Consider the following 21,999-nt stretch of genomic DNA (forward strand, 5'->3'; position numbering starts at 1 on the left):
CTGCCCACCAGGCTCCTCTATCCCTCAATAGCATGCCTCGCCATCTTCACACTCTGAAACTTCAGCCAGCAGAGAGGAAGATCGTTTCAGCCAATGATTTATCTTCCTTCTTCTTACACTCTCCCATGGCCAAAAGTGGGCAATGAGCATTCCCCTTCACAGGAGACTATAGTCCCTCCTTCCCAATGTGGGGTTCACTCATTTTTCTTTGGAGCCCTAAGTGTGAGGAGAGATGATAGAACATGATTTGTGGAAGAGAAAGATGATGAGGAGAGGGGTGTGTGGTTGGATGAAATGGGTGAAAAGGCCCAAGAAGGACCTTAAAAGGCCCAAGAAGGACCATAAAATAAATAAGTCATGGGGATACAGCATTCATAGAGCATGGGGGTCCACCGGCAAATTTGAAAAATTGCTATGACTAGGTGGAGATAGACTTATTGTGGTGATCATTTTGCCCTGTATACAATGTCAATTCATTATGGTACACACCGGACACTAATAAAATATATGTACATCAATTATACGTCAATAAAAAAGGAAAGAGAAAAAACACGTTGATTTAATATTTATAAAATAGTCTCCTCTTCACCGTTGTTACATTCATAACCTCAGAGCCACAAAACTGATAGCCTGTGTGTTCAAATGCCTAATTCGTGGGTTAGCAATCTCATTCTGCCCACAGAATAAGCAACAAATAGCCTGTGAGGAAGATACAACTTCCACACAGTCCTATCATGAGCCCCAGGAATGATGGGAAGGAAGCTGGGATGAGCCAGGAGGGCACTGAGACCACTACTTTGGAAGCTTGAAAACAGATGGAAAGAATATCTATCATTTCAGGAGGGTGAGGAGCAGACCAGGCCGTGATGAAAGGGTCTGGCATGACACAGCAAATCAAAACATGTTGGTTATTTTGCTGTCTGTCACTACTGACATTTGTGTCTCTTGCATCATTTATCCAGAAGTAAAACAGAAAAACAGTCTGACTAAGGGGAAGTTGGTGGGGGAGGTTAGAGTTAACATCTGCACAGCATGCTACATTCCCTGAAAGAAATGTGCCACATCAAGTGAATTAATATTTCTCCTTTGAAGTCCTTATTCACATTCATCCCTTCCTATATGTGAAACATAATCTCTCATCATTTTCACTGCCTCAAAATCTCTAAAAGAAATATGCTGAAGCTCTCCCTGTGAACTTTTACCTTCACATATGTGAGAAAGCGCTTATTGTAGAAAATAAGAAGCGTCACCATAGGATCAGAATACAGCATCAAATGGGGGAAAATCAAAAGATGGGAACTATCAGCCTGCCAAAATGAGGTTCAAAGAAAATGGAAAATTAAAAGGCAAGTATGAAAGGGTCCTTGTCTAAGATGGGTGGAATACAACAATTACCAAGAAAAACTAACCGGAAGGACAGTCTTCCTGTTTAGAAGACTAAGGTTGTTGGATAAGATAAGGGGCAGTAAAAGGACCCAGCAAAGTGCAAAGAAGAGTCAGCTAAGACCAACCAGGAAATGGGGGAGGGGACTAGAGATGCATTTGGGAATGGGACCCACAGCTGAGCAGGATGCATTCACTACTCTGACACCCCATCATATGTCTGTCTGCTGAAAAGTACTCAGGCCTCTGCTGCCTGAAAATGTTTGCAGACATAACTGAAAGACACACAACACCATCAGCAGCTCTGTAACAGCTGCAATTTAACCACCTTTTGCTAATTTTTTATTACTCTCCCCACTAGACTAGAAATTCCTTTATCTGGTTTTACTCACAACAGCATCCCTGGCATCTAGTACCAGCATGATGGGTGCTCAGTGACAAATGAAATTTAGGTCAAATTTGTGGTTGGGTGAAAGGGCATTTGAAACAGGCAAAGGATGTTATCTAAACAGCTCTTGGATCATTTCAACAATTACTAAAGTTTCCTAGTTGAGCATTTGCTGCTCTGAAGGGAGTCAGTCTTCAATGGCACCCTGTTAAAATGTAACTGCCATCTGAGAGGTATCCTGCTTTGGGTAATTATTTAACACCTGACTGTATGGTTGGATGACAGATAAGTGAAAGAAAAACCCTCCAGAAATGGAATGGTCAATGAGGGGCTACAGAAAGGTGTCAGGGGCAAGCCAGAGAAAGCTGGCGCGCCAGGACACTACCTTGTAGAGCACACAGAGGATATTAAACATGTGCCTTCATTCCTCCCACAAAGACGTTTAACTGTTATGTTCCCCATAAAAATCCATGTTACCTTCTTACCCTTACTGCTGTCCTATATTGTAGTCCCTACGAGCTATGTTCTTTATGCCTCCACAGAAACATAGAAGATTTTTTATTGTATTTTTTATTGAGGTTAACGTCGGTTTACAACACTGTATACAATTTGAGGGTCTAAGTTGATGCCTCTCCAGATGTGAACATGGAAGATTTTTTAAGAGTCAACACAGATGATACAATGAAAACTCAAAGGTTCCAGAATGATCTATATTCTATCCATAATCATTTGCAATCTTTCATCTTATCAGCAGTCATAAATTACACATGCTCCATTTAAAAACACAGTGAACCCAAAGTATCTGTTATTTTCAACATGATTGCAAACTGCTAAGTCAGCCATGTAAACAACTAAGCATGGAAGCAGCTAACGTTTTGTGTTCATATTGAGCAGCACCATTCAGAACTCAGCCCTGCAGAGGCTGAGCATTTCCTTAGACATCCATCCAAGGTCCTGGGATTAAGGTGAGGAGAAGCAGGGGAACATGGAGAGATTTGGAGTTTCCCTGTCCCCACCTTTGCTTCAGCCATAACAGTTCCACTTTACTCTTTTTGCAGTGGTAGGTCTCCCTCAAAATTCCATTTGAAGAATCATTTGCATGATTTATGAAGTCTACAGACCCCTGGTCCAGAGAACTCAAAATATCTGTAGCTTTATTTCCAATAAGAGAGTGTTATACAATCTGAAAAGGCAAATGCTTTGTACAACATAATGTTAAAACACTAAGTTAACTTCTCTCTCAAAAGGACTTTTCATTTCACTTACATTTTTTGAGTGTAGGGATTCCCCAACTGACAAAGAGTTTGTGTTCCAGAAGTTTTATTTGTAAGTCAGGGATTTGGAAATCAAGGCTCATGTTCCTACTAAAAAATGATAATATGCTTGTCTAAAGGCAAGCACAGAAGTCCCAATGCTCCTTAGGTAAAGTATAACGTTACTAATACCACTGGAAATAAAATTTTACTTCTTCTCTTTGTTGTACGGCTACTGTGGACCAGTGGGAACACTTAGCCAACCATTACATTATTTCTTTGAAGCAGTTCATCCTCTGTTATATGATGGAAAGGGGGGTGGTGATGATGGAAGAGCTTCCCACCTGCATCCCTCTCGACTACTAGAGAGCAGCCGGCCAGGTGTGGCTGACTAACAGGCTCCAAGGTCATTCTCTGCAAGCAGGGAGTTGCCTGTAAGCTGCTGCCTTTCACCAGTTCCAAAAAGCTAACTCATGGTTTCCTTGTTTATTCTATGGTATTTCATATCATTTTATTAGGACAATCTGGCACCTTATAAAGAGCCCCAAAAGTGCCTGAGAGAATCTAACACTTAGGCCCAAAAAAAAAAAAAATGCTGGCAGTGCTTATAACACACAAAAAAAAAAAGAGGGGGAGGGGGTAAGGAAAATATATCAATATTTAACTATAAATTTTCTAGGTTGGAAATTCTCCCTTGATGTTGGCTCATTTGGTAAGTTAATGAGTTGAAAGAAAAGAATTAGTTGAACCCAACAATTCTAAAAGATTTCAGAACTTCAAAACTTTGGAGTTAGGACCAGACTTGACTCATTAAGGATCATTACAAACTTTAAAATAAATGTATAAGACATTGTAAGGGGCAGGACTGGGTACAGTGCAGGTTTTCTGATCCCATGCAGATCGGGTAAAGGAGGAGTCAGAGTCCTCAGTAGTTTTGCAGGTTTTTTATTTGGGGTTCACCAGGCATATGGCAGGCAGGGGTGCTGGCTGGGGGCTGGGAGGCTGGCAGGCCTCCCAGCCCCCAGCAAGTCCTCACTCTATCTGGGCTCTCTAGCGTTCGTTCTGCTGCTTCTCGGCTTCTCTTTCGGTTCTGCTGCTGCTGGCTGGGGCTGCTAGCGTCCCCCGTGACGCCGCCCTTAAAAGCACAGTCTTAGCTCAGCTGAATCCCATCTACCTATGCCCACACCCTATTCCAGGTGCCGCCATCAGGCATGCATTCAGGACAAGGATCCATCATCTATCCTGATGGCGGAAGGGCAGAAAAGCCTGACATTTTCTTTACCCTACAGTCCACCCCTCAGGGTTTTCTGCCATATAGTCTATACATATATACACAATTTTCTAAGCAAACAAACAATGCAGCCATGGCCCACAAAAGCAAATACATCAAATAACAAAATACAACATAACAAAATACAACAGAACACAAATAAGTCCAGGCAGGGCACCAACCAAGTGCAAAAGACAATTATTGGTACCAGCAGATGAGCCACCAAATCTGCTGCCGAAGGCACTGCTCATACGAGGGAGGGGAAATCACACACGGCATCTGCTATAACACACCAGGAGCCGTCAGGCTTCCTGGCCTTCTCTGGCTGTAGTCTCGGCTACAAGGCACACACAGCATCCACCCCCAGGATGCACTAGCTCTGGGATTGGCAATTTTATTCTGTTGGGGGTAATCGCCAACCCTCAGGGTTTCTGTCTGCAGTCGCTCCAACACTCGGCCTTCATGGCCACCCATGCGACTCACAGACCCCTGCACTCAAGCCAACCCACTGCACAAGCACATGGGTCGGGGATCCAAACTCTGCATTCGGCTTGGGCTCCACCCCAAGCCACATTCCCCACCCATCCCCCAAGGACAGGTTCCTCAGCTCCTCACCCTCGCTCAAGAATGAGCAGGGCATCACCCACAGGTGATTTTACGAGACTCACAGTTCTTCAGCATACCCAGGCTGCTTAACAGCCGCTCAGGGCTTCTCAACTTATCATCAGTACCAGCTTTTGCTTTCTCAGTTGGCTTTTCTCCTCCACCTGGCCACTGGGCATACACAGGCTGCTTTTGGCCATCTAGGCCCACTGGCCACCCCCAGATTCTCAAAAAATAAACATAACCTGCTAAGGTCCTCCGCCTTCTGGCAGGATTGTCAGTCCAAAATCATCAGTTCATCAGTCTATCAGTCCATTGGCCTCTCCCTGCTTCAGCAATGGCCTGCTGCCTCAGGGGTCATTGGCTGGTCCTTTCCGGTGTCGTTGGCTGGTCCTATCCGGTGTCGTTGGCTGGTCCTTTCCGGTGTCGTTGGCTGGTCCTTTCGGGCGTCTCCTTCACGCCAGGTCTCATCCTGTAGCTCGTGGACGTATCCATCTTTTATACCGCCATGGTGCCTCCAGCGTCGTCACAGGCAAAGTCTGTTCTCCTTAGTCCCTCCAGGTCTTCGGAGGGCTCCAATACCCTTCTGCATGGATCTTGCCGACTTACGCCAATTGTAAGGGCAGGACTGGATACAGTGCAGGTTTTCTGATCCCATGCAGATCGGGTAAAGGAGGAGTCAGAGTCCTCAGTAGTTTTGCAGGTTTTTTATTTGGGGTTCACCAGGCATATGGCAGGCAGGGGTGCTGGCTGGGGGGCTGGGAGGCTGGCAGGCCTCCCAGCCCCCCGCAAGTCCTCACTCTATCTGGGCTCTCTAGCGTTCGTTCTGCTGCTTCTCGGCTTCTCTTTCGGTTCTGCTGCTGCTGGCTGGGGCTGCTAGCGTCCCCCGTGACGCCGCCCTTAAAAGCACAGTCTTAGCTCAGCTGAATCCCATCTACCTATGCCCACACCCTATTCCAGGTGCCCGCCATCAGGCATGCATTCAGGACAAGGATCCATCATCTATCCTGATGGCGGAAGGGCAGAAAAGCCTGACATTTTCTTTACCCTACAGACATTAAGTCAATTTTCCACCAAAATTGTTGGTCTACTCAGAATACTCGACACCAAAACTCTAAGGAAATTCTCCATACAGAATCAAATCATTTAATATGCTAAAACTCAGTCAATTGCTATTAATGAATTCTACTATTAGGATAGATATCATTCCATGCCTTTGCAAAAATAAAAACGCTTTTAAACAGAATTGGTTTCACCTCTCATCCAGGAAAATAATAATAATAATTATGATGACTTCTTCCTACCTTTGACTTTTGCATTTTATGCAAAATTCTACCTTTACACATACTGTGTTATCACCTTGTATTTTGATTATGATCTCTTTTTCTGGGTACTTTGTAAGGAAAATGACTAAGGTACTGATAAAGGGTATGGACAGTGGGAATGCACAGATCTAGATTCTAGTCCAAGTTGAACTCCTTAGCTGAATTTGCAAGGGCACATTAATTAAATTCTATAACCGTTGAGAGCTTTATATAAACAGAGATAACAAATACCACTCTCACAAAGCTGTTTGAGATTAAATGAAACAACACATGTAAAATTATGTGTCTGGAAGATAGATTAATGATGATGATGATGTTTTTACATCCCCAACATCATTACACAGTTCATAGTCAATTCATGTTTCTTGAATTGAATTTTTCCCCTTCTTTGTCTGCCTGATAAAGTCTTACATTTTCTTTCTAGAAGTAATGGCATTTGAAAAATATTTTTTAAAATCTGATACCTTTACCCAGGTACATTTCTAGAAGCAGGCCCAACAACAAATGCTTATTCCCAGGCCTAGCTGACAGCCACTATAACCACTCACTGAACCCAACGGCAGTGATGTGTCTTCCAAAGGAAGGGGACACATATTTAGGTCAGATCATTTCTCAGCCTTCAAGGCTCCACTCAAGTCTCCCCAGCACAAAGCACTAACAGGTCCAGCCCACACTTACCCCTCCCTGTCTCAAACCTTATTGTAAATTAAACGTGGATGCTCCAGGGGTGTGCGTTAGTCCAGTTTCCTCAGACACCCTGTGAGCTCTGTGAAGGGAGGATTAACTCATTATAAATTCTCTTGCACAGAACAAGGACATGTAATAGGCAGGAAACAAATATTTGATTGCTTGATTTAGTTCTGTTTTCCAATGTGCTTGAAGTACTTCTCCAGAATTATCTAATTAATCCTAACTGGATGGAGAGAAAGGCATATTGGATCTGCACGGACTGGAGCCAAGTCCTGGCACCCTCCTCAGTGTGAATGAGCAAGGGTGTTCTTGTCTGCTCTGCAACAGTGCCTCTCTTTGGCCAGCACTCAATTTCTTGAACTAATGGCTCAGCACACAAAAATTAGCATTTTTACATAAACCAAATGGCAACCAGGTCTTCGTGGCATTGTTAGCCAACAGTAAACTCTACTTTGAGTTCTATGTCCTCTAATTAAATGCACTGAGAATTGGTCCCCAGTCCAGAAAGAGAGTGGAGGGCAGCACAATCTCCCCTGATCAGATGAACCTGCACAAGAATAATCAGAACTGGTGCAACTGAGAGCCGACTACTCTCATTAAGAATAACTAGCTACGCAGTGTATTTTGTCAGTCTGCTTATTCTGTTCCCCGCTCTGTCTCTGGTGAATCCTCTCACCCTCCCGCACATCTGGCCTGTGCCCCAGTTCTTGTATAAATAAATAAATCTTTAAAAAAAAAAAAAAAAAAGAATAGCTACGGAAGGACATTTTCCAAAGAGTAGTAACTACACCCCTCTTTTGCACTTTTTTTCATATCAAGGATTTTCAGGGATAATAACAACAACAATGATCTCACAGTCATATGATATTTTTTTAACTTTTCAAAATGCTTTCACACCTAAGTATTTAGTTGATATTCCCCACCATACTCAAGAGAGGGAGACAAGACTGTTTCATATTACATATGCACAAAGAATCAGAATGGTTGGTACAAGGTCACAATCATGAACAGCAGAAGGGGGTCCATTACCCATCTTCCCTGCACCCCTATTTGATACTGTTTTACTATTCTCTTGACCAAAGGACTGCAAAGTAGTTGTTCAGCATCTTCCTGCAGGGTGGCAGGCAAGATAATTTCTGAAAGAGAGTGTCTCATATTTCTTAAAAAGAGACTGGGTGTCCCTGCAGAAAACACTGCCATTCAAATCAGCAGTCTTAACCAGTGTGTTTCGCCATATTGAAGGCAAGTTCCCATCCAAAATGGTTGACTAGGAGCCAACTGTGGTGTTCTAATCTTTGTTCATGCTGTCAGTGTGACATATGAAAGAAATATGAATAAAGTGACAGGATGAAAACAAAGCTAGGGGCTGGTGTGAGATACACAGACAGGGTGTTAGCCCCACACGCACCGCAACTGGGTCAAGTTAACACCTCTTTTTTCCCCTACATATGCGGTGTGGAAAAGCTATTTATAAAATGTTTTTAAATATTTAGGACCAAATAAATCAATATTGTGGGGAAACACTTACTCTGACCAGAACTCATTTACTTGCCCTAGTCCCATGTGAATAACAGAACCGAGAACATCAGGACAATCCAAGACCAGTAATAAAAAAGATGTTCTTACTTTGCCCAGCATGCCCACCCAGGCCTGTTTCCAGCATCCAGGATGGTCAGTGACCTGACAGCCACAGTACAATAACAAAAGCATAGAAAAACGGCCTTGGGTGTAATATTTAATACAAATGTGACAAAATTAGACTGTCTAGAAATTACCTGACTCTGCAATTCACTTTGCTGCTTCAGGCGAAGATTTTCAGGTGTGTCTGCCACAGTAGTGAAGGACTGCTTTGGGTAGTGTCTGCGGAGAAGCATTTTAAAAGAACATAATTAAAAGATTATGTTACAAAATAATGCTTTCACCTCAACTGTTTTATCCTTCCCTTCCAACATAATGGAAAGAGATGGCTCCTGGATTGCCTCAGGTCATCACTCTGCCATTAGCGGATCCCAATCCCTTCTCCATTCTCATGACCCTGCTAACTTGGTTATCCCACGTCTCCCAAAACTTCAGCCTCAGTTTCTCCATGAGCTACTTTCCATCAACATCCAAGCATGTTCATGGCTCCCATGACTTTTATATACTCCCCTCCACCCATAATATTTAGCATACAGAACTAAACTCTAATTTCTCCTGCGGGCAAACTTCCATTAAGAGGCCTAAATGTATTGCTTATCTCTTCTCCTACTCTCTCCTTAATTCTATGCAATCTGGCTTCTGGTTCCTGTTTCTAGAAGTTTCTCTGGTCAAAGTTATAATGACTTCCCGTGGATACATCTTTTGATCTTCATCTTCCTTGGTCTCCCTTCTCTGGGAATGACTTCTATCTTGGTTTCCATGTCACCACACACATCTGTGTGTTCCTCTCTCTTTTCTCATCCCTCTTCAGGGTTCTACGTGGGTTTCTTCTCTTCTCAGTCTATACTATCACTGAGTGATCTCTTTCATTCTCACAGTTTGGGGTACCATTTATATGCATGTGATAACTACTAAATCTCCATGATAGCCATATTTCTCTCCTGAATTTCAGATCCAGTGGCCCTCCCACTTGTGTATATCCCACACCTATTACAAATGGACCTTTCTGAAACTCAGCTGTCCATCATCCTAACCCCACCCCCATGACAAGTTTCTCCTCCCATATCCACTCTGTCATTTATTAGTGCCCAGTTGGCCAAACCAAAAACCTGGGCGCAACCTTGACTCCTCCGACATCCAATCAATCAATCAATCAGCAAATCTATAAACTCTATCCCCCAAATATACCTCACTTCTATTGACATTCCTCCATCTCCACTGCATTTTTTTTTTCATTATAGGCCCCATTAACCATTTAGGTAACTACAGCTCTTGCAAGTTTTGCCCTCTAATTGCAATTACTAAAGTAAAAGTTCGAAAATGCCAATCTGATCAGCCCGTCCTCTGAGGAAAGCCTCTCAGTGGTTTCTCCTCCTGGCCCCCATAACCCCCAGAATCTGCAGCCTTCTCTCTCACACTCCCTGTCATGGCCATCAGGAATCCTTCTCTGGCTAACTCCTCTTTATCTGTTAAGTCTCAGCTTGGTTGTCACTTTCTCTGGGAAGCCTTCCTGGTCTCTCAAAAATGTCCTGGAATGCATTTTACTTTCCATTAAAATTCTTATAGTCACTTCTATGTGCCTGCTGACATGTTTTGTCTCACAGTACAAGGAAAGTTCTATGGCAACAAGAGGAGACTGTTTTTTCCCTTGTCAGGGCACATTCAGCACCTACCAGTGTCTGGTTCACAGCATGACTTGGACAATATTCAGAAATATTTGTGAAAAGTTAAAAAGGAAGGGGAGCAGAAAAAGGTGAGGGGACAACAACCAGCCATGTGACCACAGCACATGATGAGGCTTTACCAGGTATGATCACATACACTCACATGCAAGCACACCGACCACCCTGGTAGGGAAGTGAAGGCATCTACTCCTACGTGGGTGAGGACATAAGGCAGGATTGATGCTGCCACCTTCTCACATCCAGCTGGCACTTGCTGTAAGCTGAGGGGCTCAAAGTTGTCCCCCAGAGGTCCCCCTCTCCAATTCCTTCTCCCTAGCCCATTTCCTTCATGATGTTCATTTTGTGTATCTTCTGTGCATTCTCAAAACTCCTCTATAGCTCACTGTTTCAAACGTAATTTTCCTGCCTTCTTAGAGGTTATACAAGACTAATTTAAATTTAAAACTTTTTCATGATACCATAGGGTCATCTTAGTAGATTTTATCAGATAATGACACAAAGCAGCAGTGCTCTCAAATCTAACAAAGGTTAGGATGGCCTAATTCACCTGAGATCATTGAGCATTTATAACTGCTGTACTGTAGAGAGGTCATTTCTCTTGTGTAGCATTTGACCTTGTACCATCTTCTTCACTCCTGGTTTTCTTCTTCTAACCCAGACTAGGAAACTAGATAGTTGTTTGCTTAAACCACCAGTGAAACTGAGAGTTACTGTTTGAAGCAAGAGACAAGGTCTCTCCCTCACTTTGTGTCAGGCACATACTTTGGGGTGTTACTTCTGAACTATGCTCCCCCTAAACAGGTGAAGCTAGACATACAACTTCAGTTCAGAGTTAGCACAACAAAAGAGCAAAGACTGGGGGAGAAACTGCCTGACTGTGAAAATAGTGTGAAATAGTCTCCTGAGTTGGAACTATAAGACTCAGAAGAAGTAAATGTAATTACAGAGATGGTGGCACACACATTATATTAAAAAGAATCATTACAATATCTGGAAAAATCTAATTAATTTTGCCAAACTTGACAAATCTGAAAATCCTGAATTTCTCAACATCAGGTCCAGGTAGTTATATCTGTTTCAACTAATCCAAGAATAATCTGCTCTGGAGTCATAGTCTCAACGCCTAATCACCTTCCACCCCGCCCACAAAGAGAAATAAGAAAATAAAACAGACACAGAAATAAGCTGAGGAATCATGGTCCCTCATAGGGTCATATGTCCAAAGAAGCAAAGCATTCTAAAACTAATGGATGATACGTACAGTTAAATCTATATACAGTTAAATCTATATATAAATGTTCTTAGGCATTAAACTTGCATAAATACATATGCGTGTGTGTGTATGTGTGTGTGTATATATATATATATAAATAGAGAGAGAGGTGTACATAAAATAGGACAAGGGGAAATAAAACTGGCATATCCACCAACATGGTGAGAGATTTCAACATACATCTACCCATCTCCTATTTTACTTCTAGGTCAATCAAGCAGACACAAAATGAGTACATCTCTGAAATATGGAATCTGTAACAATAACACTGGTAGTGTCTCCACACAGGAGTGGTGTTAAACCTATTGACAACCAGCACACCATGGGGCTCACCAATCTAAAAGGGAGTCAGCCAGACTTACTAGGTCATACCAACACCACCAGTCTGCCTGCAAGGGCAACCACAAGCAGGATGCCAATGAGAGCCACTTGTAAAGAGAGCAGAATAATAAAGTGCTCGCTGTTGTGACACTTTACACACAGGCTCCTTCCCCATCTGATAGAGTTTCCCTACGGATGCCTGTATTTGAGCCCAGACATAGTGAGAAAAGGTAATGAAAAAGTGAAAAGAAATGAAAGAGTAAAAGGCTGTAACCCAGACTGGAATCAACCATCATGTGCTCAATGTGACAAGTGCTAACACTACAAAACCTTCAGGAAGGAAAAGCACTGAGCGAGAGGGGCCCAAGGAGCCTCATATTCTGCACAGAGAGGTGTCTCATGGCAAAGAGAGCAACATGAGCAAAAGCAGCAAGAGGACACATAAGCCAGGCTCAGCTAGGAAGACGGGACCAAACCCCACCTACTCACCTATTCACACCTGCCTGGGAACGGCTGAGACAGAGCCACTTCAGGCAAAAATATAAACTGGTGCAGTTACATGTAGGTTGCACTGTGTTCCCGCCGCAAAACTAAAATGTTAACAGATTTGTTTAAGGAATATCTCCTCCAGTGCCTAGAAAATCTGAACTGAAGCCAGCTCCAAGCTGCTGTAGCAAGAATGGGAAACAGTCGTGCACTTTCCTTTGTAAATGCTCTTGCTGCCTAATAACAAATAAGGGAATTTCTGCTACCATTTTCTTTCCCAACTGGAGCCTAAGTCTCAAGCAGCCTGAAAACTTAAAAAAAGCAGTAGAGTTTCTCTACTTGGCTTTTCAAGGACAAAGAATGTTTGTACTCAGAGTCCTAATCTTCATTTATATTTCAAGAATGTCTTAAAACTTACATTCATTGTGTTGGAAAGATGTTGTTAAAGACCATAAAGGAAAACAGCACATCATGTGAGAGAACTAGAAAACTTGGCACTATTTTTCCCTGTTCTAGATAATTTCTTAATTATTATTAATTTGCAAAAATAGTCCTACTTTGGTTATCTTTTCTATATGGAAAAGTATATAAGTTAAGAAATTCTCTAATCAGGGGCCTCCCCGGTGGCGCAGCGGTTGAGCGCTGGGTTGCGGGGCTGCCCACAGCCTCTGCAGCGCAGGTTCCATCCCCAGCCCCTCGCTGCTCCCCAGCCACCAGAGGAGGGTCCCACATGGCGCACAGACCTCTCCTGCCGCCCGCTGCTCCCCTCAGCAGTGTACTTCGGTCCTTCTGCCTGCTCTGCTCCCCGCTCTGGCTCTGGTCAATTCTCTCACCCTCCTGCGCTTCTGACTGTACCCAGTGCTTGTATAAATAAATAAATAAATCTTTAAAAAAAAAAAAAGTTAAAAAAAAAATTCTCTAATCAAATTTTCCACGAGTCAGATAATTACATGAGCAAATCAAAAGTTCTACATTATTTCCACTGATATTCCAGTTTGAGCACTCCCTGGAAATCACCACTAATGTGTAGAGGCATGTAAGAGAGTCTCTTTTACATGTTGGGGTCAATCTGAGCATTTTCTACCTAACAGAACCCCTGAAGAAAAATTTGTCCATGCACCATTAACACTATTCATCTCAGCCAAAGACACATACTCTATGCCTAACTTTTTTCCAAGATCTTCGGGCCTAACATGTTTCTTTCACTATCTTGTTATGTCAGTGCTGTGATGTCTATTCATGAATTTCCCTCCACAGCTATCTCCATTCTTAATTCTGCCACTAATCTTCCCTGTAGCACCTCCACAAACAACTCACATATAATGCCACTGCTTGCAAAACATCAATTTTATAATTAAAAAAAAGGACAGTGAATTAGAGCAAGTAAATGGGGAATGCTCTTCAGAAAGGAGGCTTATAAGAGCCCCTGGTAGATGACATAAAAGCGAAAAATGGATTATGATAATGTCAGTCTCTCACACATGAAATACAAGCATACACTGAAAGAAGGTAAGGAATGCAAAGCCCCTGTTCTCTCTCTAAAGGGCAGTCAATAACCTGTCTGACAATTTACCAAATTCTCTTCTGGCTATAAGGGTCAAACAACCTGCCACCTTTTGATTTACTTCCTCAGCGGGACTCCATTGTAACTCCTATCGTGTATTTACAAAAGAGGGCATTCTCCAAGGGATTACAAGGTAGACCTTACCTACCACATGAGGAAATGCTTATCAGCCATGGAAACATGTCACCCAGATTCTGAATTACAGTGTAAGGGTGAACAATTCACACACAGGCACACGCACGTGCACAACACATACACCTAGATGTTGTTTAAGAAAAATAGAACGAAAAGAGGAATATCACTCCCCTAGGCTGCTGCCAACCGGACCATGGGAAAGGAGGAGCAGGGAGTGTGTGTGTGAGCAGCTGTGGGACCAGCGCCCACGACACCGAAGGGCAGTGGAGCAGAGCCAAGAGGAGCACACGCAGCCTTGGCACTCCCATACCTAAGACAGTTCTGGAGTCTGAAAAATAGTAAGAAACAAAGTTTGTGAAAAAAAATTAGAAACACAAGAGAGATCTCATTAATTCCTCTGTTAAAAATAACAAATCTATAGTAGATGCTCCATGTCGATAAAAGTGATTACTTAAAGTCTAAAAGAGGGGCAAAGTGTAAAATAATCCTATGTTTGAGAAAGGAACTACACAAAACTAAAAATGGAATATTATATTCAGCTACACATTATCTGCAAAATAATGTTACAGTCTCACAGATCAGTGCCTGGCCAGAAAGTGAGGTTAATAAATTGTGGAAAACTAATAATGAATAATAGTTATAACCAGAACTGCCCACAGGGTGAATGGTCTATGAGGAGCCCATGGGCTACCTGCTGAGCTCAGTGCAGAAATCCCTGATCAGGACGAAAGTGAGCAACCAGACCCGGGGAAGGTAAAGAAGCTAAGAAGTTGTTCTCAGGTGAGCTTGAAGGTGATACCTGAGGATATGCCCCAGGTTAAGGACAGTATTCCAGTTACTGAACTTTCGGTAAGTGGACTTTTGAAAGATGTAATTTTCTCCTCAAAGGTTTTTCTTGTGTGAAAAATAATTTTGAATTATCAGAAAAAAAATCCAGCTCAACCAAAATGAAGTGAATGGTTCCACACTGAGAAATATCCAGGGTCTATCTATTCCACTGAAATTACAAGCAGAATTGCAAGCAGCACGGCAGGACCGCATCTTCCACTTCTGAGCTCAAAACTCTCACTGGATATTTTGAAGGGTGATGAGGAGACTACTGGACTTGAAGATATTTTTAATGAGCCGGCACAAAGTGAACTAATGAGAGAACCGCACTTGAAGGTGGAATATAAACTCAGCTTACTGTAATGCACTGTCCTCTTCATGAAACTGGCAGGGCTGCTTCTTGTTTACAGTCATCTTCTTTCTCTAATCCGATGCAGACAACATGAAAGGTACTAAGATGGGAGTTTTTGCTAAATAGTGTCTCTGATCATTAGAAATTTACCTAAGCCCATATTACAATTGAAAGCACTGAAGGGAGGTTTTTAAACTCCAAATTTATATCAAAACAATTAATGTCTATGTCTTTAAAAAATCGTTGTTAATGAATATTACAAAACTATCCACGGTTCCAAGTCAACTTATTTTCCATAAATTTACCTTTCAATAAACTATCAATATGAAAAAAATATCACTAATCACGTCAATCTTTCTGGGCCCAGAAAAGGCCCAAAGTACTCCTCAACACAGTCCTCCAGGCAACTGCTGCTAAACATCCTTACCCATGGGTTAAACCTCTTCGCTTGTTTGACAACTTGCAGATCAGATGTTTCCTAACTTTTCAGGCTATCAAAGCAGTTTCAACAACCCAAAATCTATTTTAACATTGGCTTCCACTATACAACTTTAGAAGTATTCTTACCAAGAGAGAAACTCTTCAACACACTTCAATTTGTTCAATTCCAAATGGTATACATTAAATTTATTTCCTGTGATTTTTCAGAATAGGCAGACTGAGGGAAAACAAAGGAAATTATGCCAAAACTGGCAACTTTCACACCAGTGTGGTGGTAAAGAAAATGAATCATGTACAACATTGCCAACTACTATGTTCCTGCCTCTCCCCCTCCACTCTTCAAAGCAATTCACTAAACGAATGACATTCCTTTCTTCAGTACCTTAGGCAGAGTCTAACCACTTTAAATGTGTGGGGGGTTTTTTCCGGCTATTGATTATATAATTAAATTAAAACCCAATAGGTCATCTTACTTCTGCTGTGTTCAATGCCTTGAACCAGGAGAAAGATGTGCAGCTTGAAACCTTTTTCATCATAGGTTAATGGCATAGGAAGAAAAGAAGGACTTTGTAAAAGGCCTGAACTAAATGGTATGTTTTTTTCCCAAAGATTTACTGATTCATACACACAAGAATTGGGGTACAGGCCAGAGCTGTGGGGGGTGAGAGGATTCGCCAGAGACAGAGTGAGGAACAGAACAGGCAGACTGACTGAAATACACTGCTGAGGGCAGCAGAGGGCGAGGCAGGAGAGGTCTGCGCGCCACATGGGTTGGTCCCTGGCCAGCAATCGAACCTGCACCGCAGAGGCTGCGAACAGCTTCACAGCACTGTGCTCAACCCCCTTTGCCACCAGGGAGGCCCATAAATGGCATATTTTAAAAGAAACATAAATATTACCTTCAAAATTGTAGATGTTCCCTCCAAAATGTTTGACTCACATAGCTTTAACAGAGTTGACTCAAATGGCAAACCAACTATTTCCCTCTAATGCTAACAGAAATATTTTACACACACACACACAGCAGGCACATACAAATGCATCCACAGATAGAGAGGAAACACTGAACCCACCTTATTTGATATTCAATGGATAGAGTTAGATTGATAGAAAAACAGAACAGCCAAAGCTACTGGATATAAGGATATAAGGGGATTCTGGAAATGTCCCCAGGGTGATCAGGATATTCAAAAAACTACATTCCAAACTGCCAGGTCCTCAGGTTCCTTCCCTTCTCCATTTAATCTCCTTACTGATGATTTAATTTGCAAATACTGAATTACCTTCTTACCCCAAATCCCAAAACCCCATGCAACCTTCACATTCAGTCATGTTGTCTGAAATCTGAATAATGTGCCATTTTTGTTCAAGAGCTATAGATGCTCCCTGCAGCAAAAGCTCACAAAGATACTCTAGCATCAAGACCAGAAAGACAGAATAAAGACAATGCCACCTTTACCAAAACTGAGGGAAGAGTCAGACTATAAGGAAAATGCCATGGGAAAAAAAGGAAGGTTTGACTTCAAAGAGAAATTGTTTTGACTTAAAACAAAAAATTAAATTAAAAAGATTGTATTAACTTAGTTAATGGCCCCTCATACCAACTTCAGCACATTCTTAAATTTATTTAATTTAAAATAACTAGAAGGACACTTACACTTAGAGCCACAATGCTTGCCCCAGACTACAAAAAACCAACATGAATAATAACTTCCATTTATTGAGCACTTACTAGAGTATGATGTGCTACTCAAAGACTTGTATTCAGTGTCTCATTTAATCCCTCCAACAACCTTATGAGGTAGGGACTTATACCACACAGCTAGTAAGTGTTGGATCCAGAAATCTAACACAGGTCTTCCTACCAGTGGTGTGAGCATCAGAAAAGTCAGTAAACTTTTCAGGTATTTGTGGGCAAGTTGCTAAATACATTCATTTTTAAGAAACCACATCTATATACTTAGAACTACATAAAATTATAACATAAACAGAAGTAATAAATACTCAAATCTCATCACTTCCTAATTATTTTACTACATCTATGTGCTCAGCATTATTTACACCAAGTGTATCAGTAAAGAAAAACACTATATAATGGATGCTATCACCTATCTCTTCCCAAATCTCTGCTCTAGGATGTCAGGTTAGTGGCTTGAAATTAACCATGATGGAAGCATTTTCACCATATAAAGTGGCAAGCCAGAACTTTTATTCCCCAAGAGTGGTTGAATTCTCCCTGCAGAGCATATCTCATAACACCACGGTTTTCTCTTGCACCTGATAAGCATTATACATTAATTTTGATTAACAAAAACAAATGGCTTTCACAGGGAGGTTTTTCTTTTGCTTAGAAAATTAAACCACATGAAAAGTAAAAATACTTCACTCTATTGAACCATTTAATTAATTTCTGAAAGGAAGACTTGCCCTTCTGGTTCAAGAATAACATTTCCTCAAGAAATAAAAAGGCGGGCTGGGAAGACTGCTCTATAAACAAACAAGAAAGGAATTTGTTGCCCCGATATCTACCTATTACCTACTTACACAATATCTACTAAAGATTTAAATTGGAGAGTAGTTTTTCTTTCCTGGATGTAGCAGACTTTGTATTTTAAAAGGGTCTGCGATTACAGTTCAGCAAGCCCTTCTTTGCTACATACTACCACCCTTCGACCCAAGCTTCATAACCAACAGATGGTAGAGCCATTTTTGATGCTTTTCTTTTCTCAATAAAATGGAGCAACACCAACCAGTTGTCAATCTACAAAAAGACAGCACTCAACATTGACTAATTTAGAAGCAGCCTTGTCAGAATTTTGAAAGCCTGCAATCATAAAAATCTAAGATCTTCAAGGGTGCTTTCTATGCACAATGAACAAGATAATTAGCTCCTTTTCTTGAATACTTAACTTTCCCATTTAAGAGGGACAAATGCTAAATGTCATTCTCCAAAATTTAATTTTTTTGATAAAATAGCAAGGATGTGACTCATTTCTTTTCCTATAGACACATACATGATTAAAGGAATTATAAATTTATTTATAAAGTAAATTTTCTTAATGCTCAAAAAGAACTGTGGATGGAAATATTTTAATATCATCCTCTTTCCTACTGAGAGGGCTGATGTGTTGTAATTGTTAGTCCCCAGTAGAATACCTTCCAAACCAGAAGAGTGAAGCCTCTCAAACCTTCATTCTTCCCACGTGTAATTATCAGGTATCTAAAAATAATATTGTTATATTTATTCAACATAGATGCATCATACTATGTAATCATATATATTATTATGTATGTTTTCTATTATCCCCAATCAAATATCATAAAATGAAAAGAGTGGCCAAGGCTCAGGTTGGGAAGACAGAATCGTAAAGTGACTGATACATACCCTGACTACTAGTCTATATGCACATGTGGACCATGCCCTGAGTGTCTTTCTACAGAACTAGTTCTGAAACAAGGCAGGACATGTCTTTAAACAGAAAGTCAAGACAGGATAATATGGTTGTCGAACAATGTGCCCTCAACAATGGAACACAGATTCCACAAAATGTTAAAAAAAAAAAAAAAAACCATTGTTCAAAAAGTGGGAGCAGCAGGGAGTGGTGCTCAGTCATCAGATATATGTGGACAATGATGGATAAGCAGAAAGAAACAGTATCTTTACTGCAGGACTTCTCAGATTTGGCCTTCTTTGGCCAGGAACATTTTACACAGCTGGTGTTCCGCAGAACATACCCTGAGAAATGTTCATTATGCAGCACTTCAGTCTAAGTATGCAGAATGAAAAGCAAACTTTAAAAGAAAAGAAAATAAATTCACATGATGTCTGCATTCTCGCCTCAGTGCTGGGATTTTTAGCCCAATACATATTTTTTTCTTTTTCTTGAATGTGCTTTGCCTGATTGCTGAAGAGACAACACCTGTTCAACCTTTCAGGCCCTGTTCGAATCCCTTCTCTACCCCCCAGGCACATACTCAAAGTGGCACTTCTGCAAGTCGGGACAAACCATTATATCAGCATTTGTGAATATTTCGCATTGTCCCTAATTGCCTATATGCTTGGGGAGGGGGAGGAGGCAGGCGGAGAAGAACTTGAAAAAAAAATATTGAATGAATAGATGAGCAATTGAAAGAATGATATAGAGAATTCATAAAACAAAAAGGTATAGCAGTCTCAAAGTACATTTTCAGAAGAAGGTTAATTATGCAGTTCACCCTTGAACAACGAGAGGTTAAGGGAACAAACATCCCTGCAGTTGAAAATGTGTGTATAACTTTTGTCTCCCCCAATATTTAGCTACTGCTCAACTTAAGCCTCACCAAGAACATAACAGTTTTTGTATTTACTATTCATTAAGTGGAAGTGGATCATCATAAAGATCTTCAGTCTTGTCTTGGTCACCATCATCTTCACACTGAGTTGCCTGAGGTGGAGGAGGAGCAGAGGTTGATCTTCCTGTCTTGGGAGTGACCCAGATGGAAGAGGCAGAAGCAAATCCATGCATAATTGAACCAGTCAGTTCAAAACTGTGTTATTCAAGAGTCAGCTGTAGACTATTTTACTAAGATGGAAATTAAGCTTTTCTCTTCCAATATATCTGAAATTTCATAGTCTTCCACAAGTTCTTAAAATTAAACTGTATCTTAAAATTATTACTTTTCTTTGCACCACTTGTTTAAAATCAGTAACCTTTTTATGGTTTCTAAATTATAGCAAATACTATAGTAAATTAATAGAATGCAAAAGTTGATGCTCAGAGATTAAATCTGACCACACAAGTATTAAACAAATCATAATTTGTTGGAAAATTTCATATATACATTTAATGAAATGTTTCCCTTTTCTCCCCAGTGTCATGGTCCCAGGTCTGCAGCTAACTTACAAACTGAGAGCCCACACAGAAATGTCCTTGACCTCAATGCTCACAAACAAAACACCAAAAAAATACTGAATGTCCAATTTTTGAAAAAATAAATCCTGTTTGGTCAAGAAATGAAGGCTGGTGACTTCTTATTTGCTTCCTGCTTTTAAAAAAATGGATTATTTGATGGTGGATTATAAATACAATTTTAATTTATTTTTACCATTTGCTATTTTCTTTTAATAATTAAAGGAGGAAGTGTCCATTTTGGATGGGAAAAAAGTACACATGGAGTTTCCATTCATCTTTTGTAGTTTTATGTTTTCCAGGAAGCATGATTTACAGAACAAAAACTTTATGAATGCGTCTGCCAAAGAGACTTTCTAGATATATTATAAGGTGATCATTGATGACATCCCAACAATGAAAAAAGCCACAAATTTCAACTGTGGAAAAGCACATCATGTATTTAGTCACTTTTACTCAATGCTTTTTTTTTTAATGTCTTGTTGATTTACCTAGAAACAAAAATGGAAGATTGCTACAAGTTATAGACACTGATCATGAATAAAGTGTGACTGTCAAAGTATCTGCTGAGACTTGAACAAATCATAATCTTTCTTAGGAGCTCTATTCCAAGGTCACAATCCGTTCAGGCAATTAATGAGGGAAAAGGGACAGGAGGTGCTAAAAATATCTACAGAGTTCTGCAATATATTAGTTATTTCAGAAGGATTTGTCAATAATAAAACTCACATTTCTCCTAAGCTCAATTAATAACAGATCTCTTCATATTTAATACCATCCCAAATAAAGCTATAAAAAGAACTATTTTTTCAAATATACTCTACTTTGTCTGACAAATAAATTAAGGTAGAGATAAAGTCACTCTTAGGTAAATACACATTAAGGACCAAACAATGTACTGGAGTTCTGTGGAAATCTGGTAGCTAAATTAACCAACACAACTATTTTTTTTCTCTTTTTATTGAAATGATATTGCTTTGTAACTTACAATTTGGGTGTGCAACTATTGTATGAATCAGAAGAGATAAGTCCTAATTCTCTATGACCTTGACCTTGTCACATCATCTCGAGAGAATCCCTTTCCTTGTATTATAAAGAGGGACTGAAATACCTTTATGGAGGCCTGAATGATCTGTCAAAGGCCATCCACAGACATATATCATGAAAGGGTATAAAAATTTCAAGTATTAGTCACTTAGCCAAGAGGGCCACTTTCACCCCACAATGATGTTGCCATATATTTATAAGTTTCCCTTCTTTGTGGGGTACCCAAGCACCATAGAATATTTATACAACTGATAAATTCAGAATCTACTCAACAAAAGGCTCTGTATGTCAGAATAGCAACACATTTCAATGCCCAGTGAGCAGCTTTCCAAGACAAAAATTTCCACCGTGGCAGCTTCACCAAGAGGAACATCCTTGCACTGAATTCTACTGCATCCCTTGTCATTTCATGGGCACTTTCAATCTTC

General features: G+C 40.7%; 1 protein-coding gene and 1 pseudogene across 4 annotated transcripts in view; one reads left to right on the forward strand and one right to left on the reverse strand.

The window, feature by feature from the left end:
• The window catches only part of NEBL (nebulette), a 376,811-nt gene that overhangs the window by 203,639 nt on the left and 151,173 nt on the right, over positions 1 to 21,999 (reverse strand). For all 4 annotated transcript variants that reach the window (XM_054695126.1, XM_054695124.1, XM_054695125.1 and 1 more), the window contains exon 3: positions 8,688 to 8,772. In XM_054695126.1, coding sequence (XP_054551101.1) covers positions 8,688 to 8,772 — 85 coding nt within the window. The remainder of the gene's footprint in view (positions 1 to 8,687; positions 8,773 to 21,999) is intronic.
• Positions 14,822 to 15,205, forward strand: LOC119244181 (proteasome maturation protein-like; annotated as a pseudogene).

Source organism: Talpa occidentalis, unplaced genomic scaffold (genome assembly GCF_014898055.3).
Source record: "Talpa occidentalis isolate TD23 unplaced genomic scaffold, MPIMG_talOcc4v2.1 talOcc4.14, whole genome shotgun sequence".
Taxonomy (NCBI): domain Eukaryota; kingdom Metazoa; phylum Chordata; class Mammalia; order Eulipotyphla; family Talpidae; genus Talpa; species Talpa occidentalis.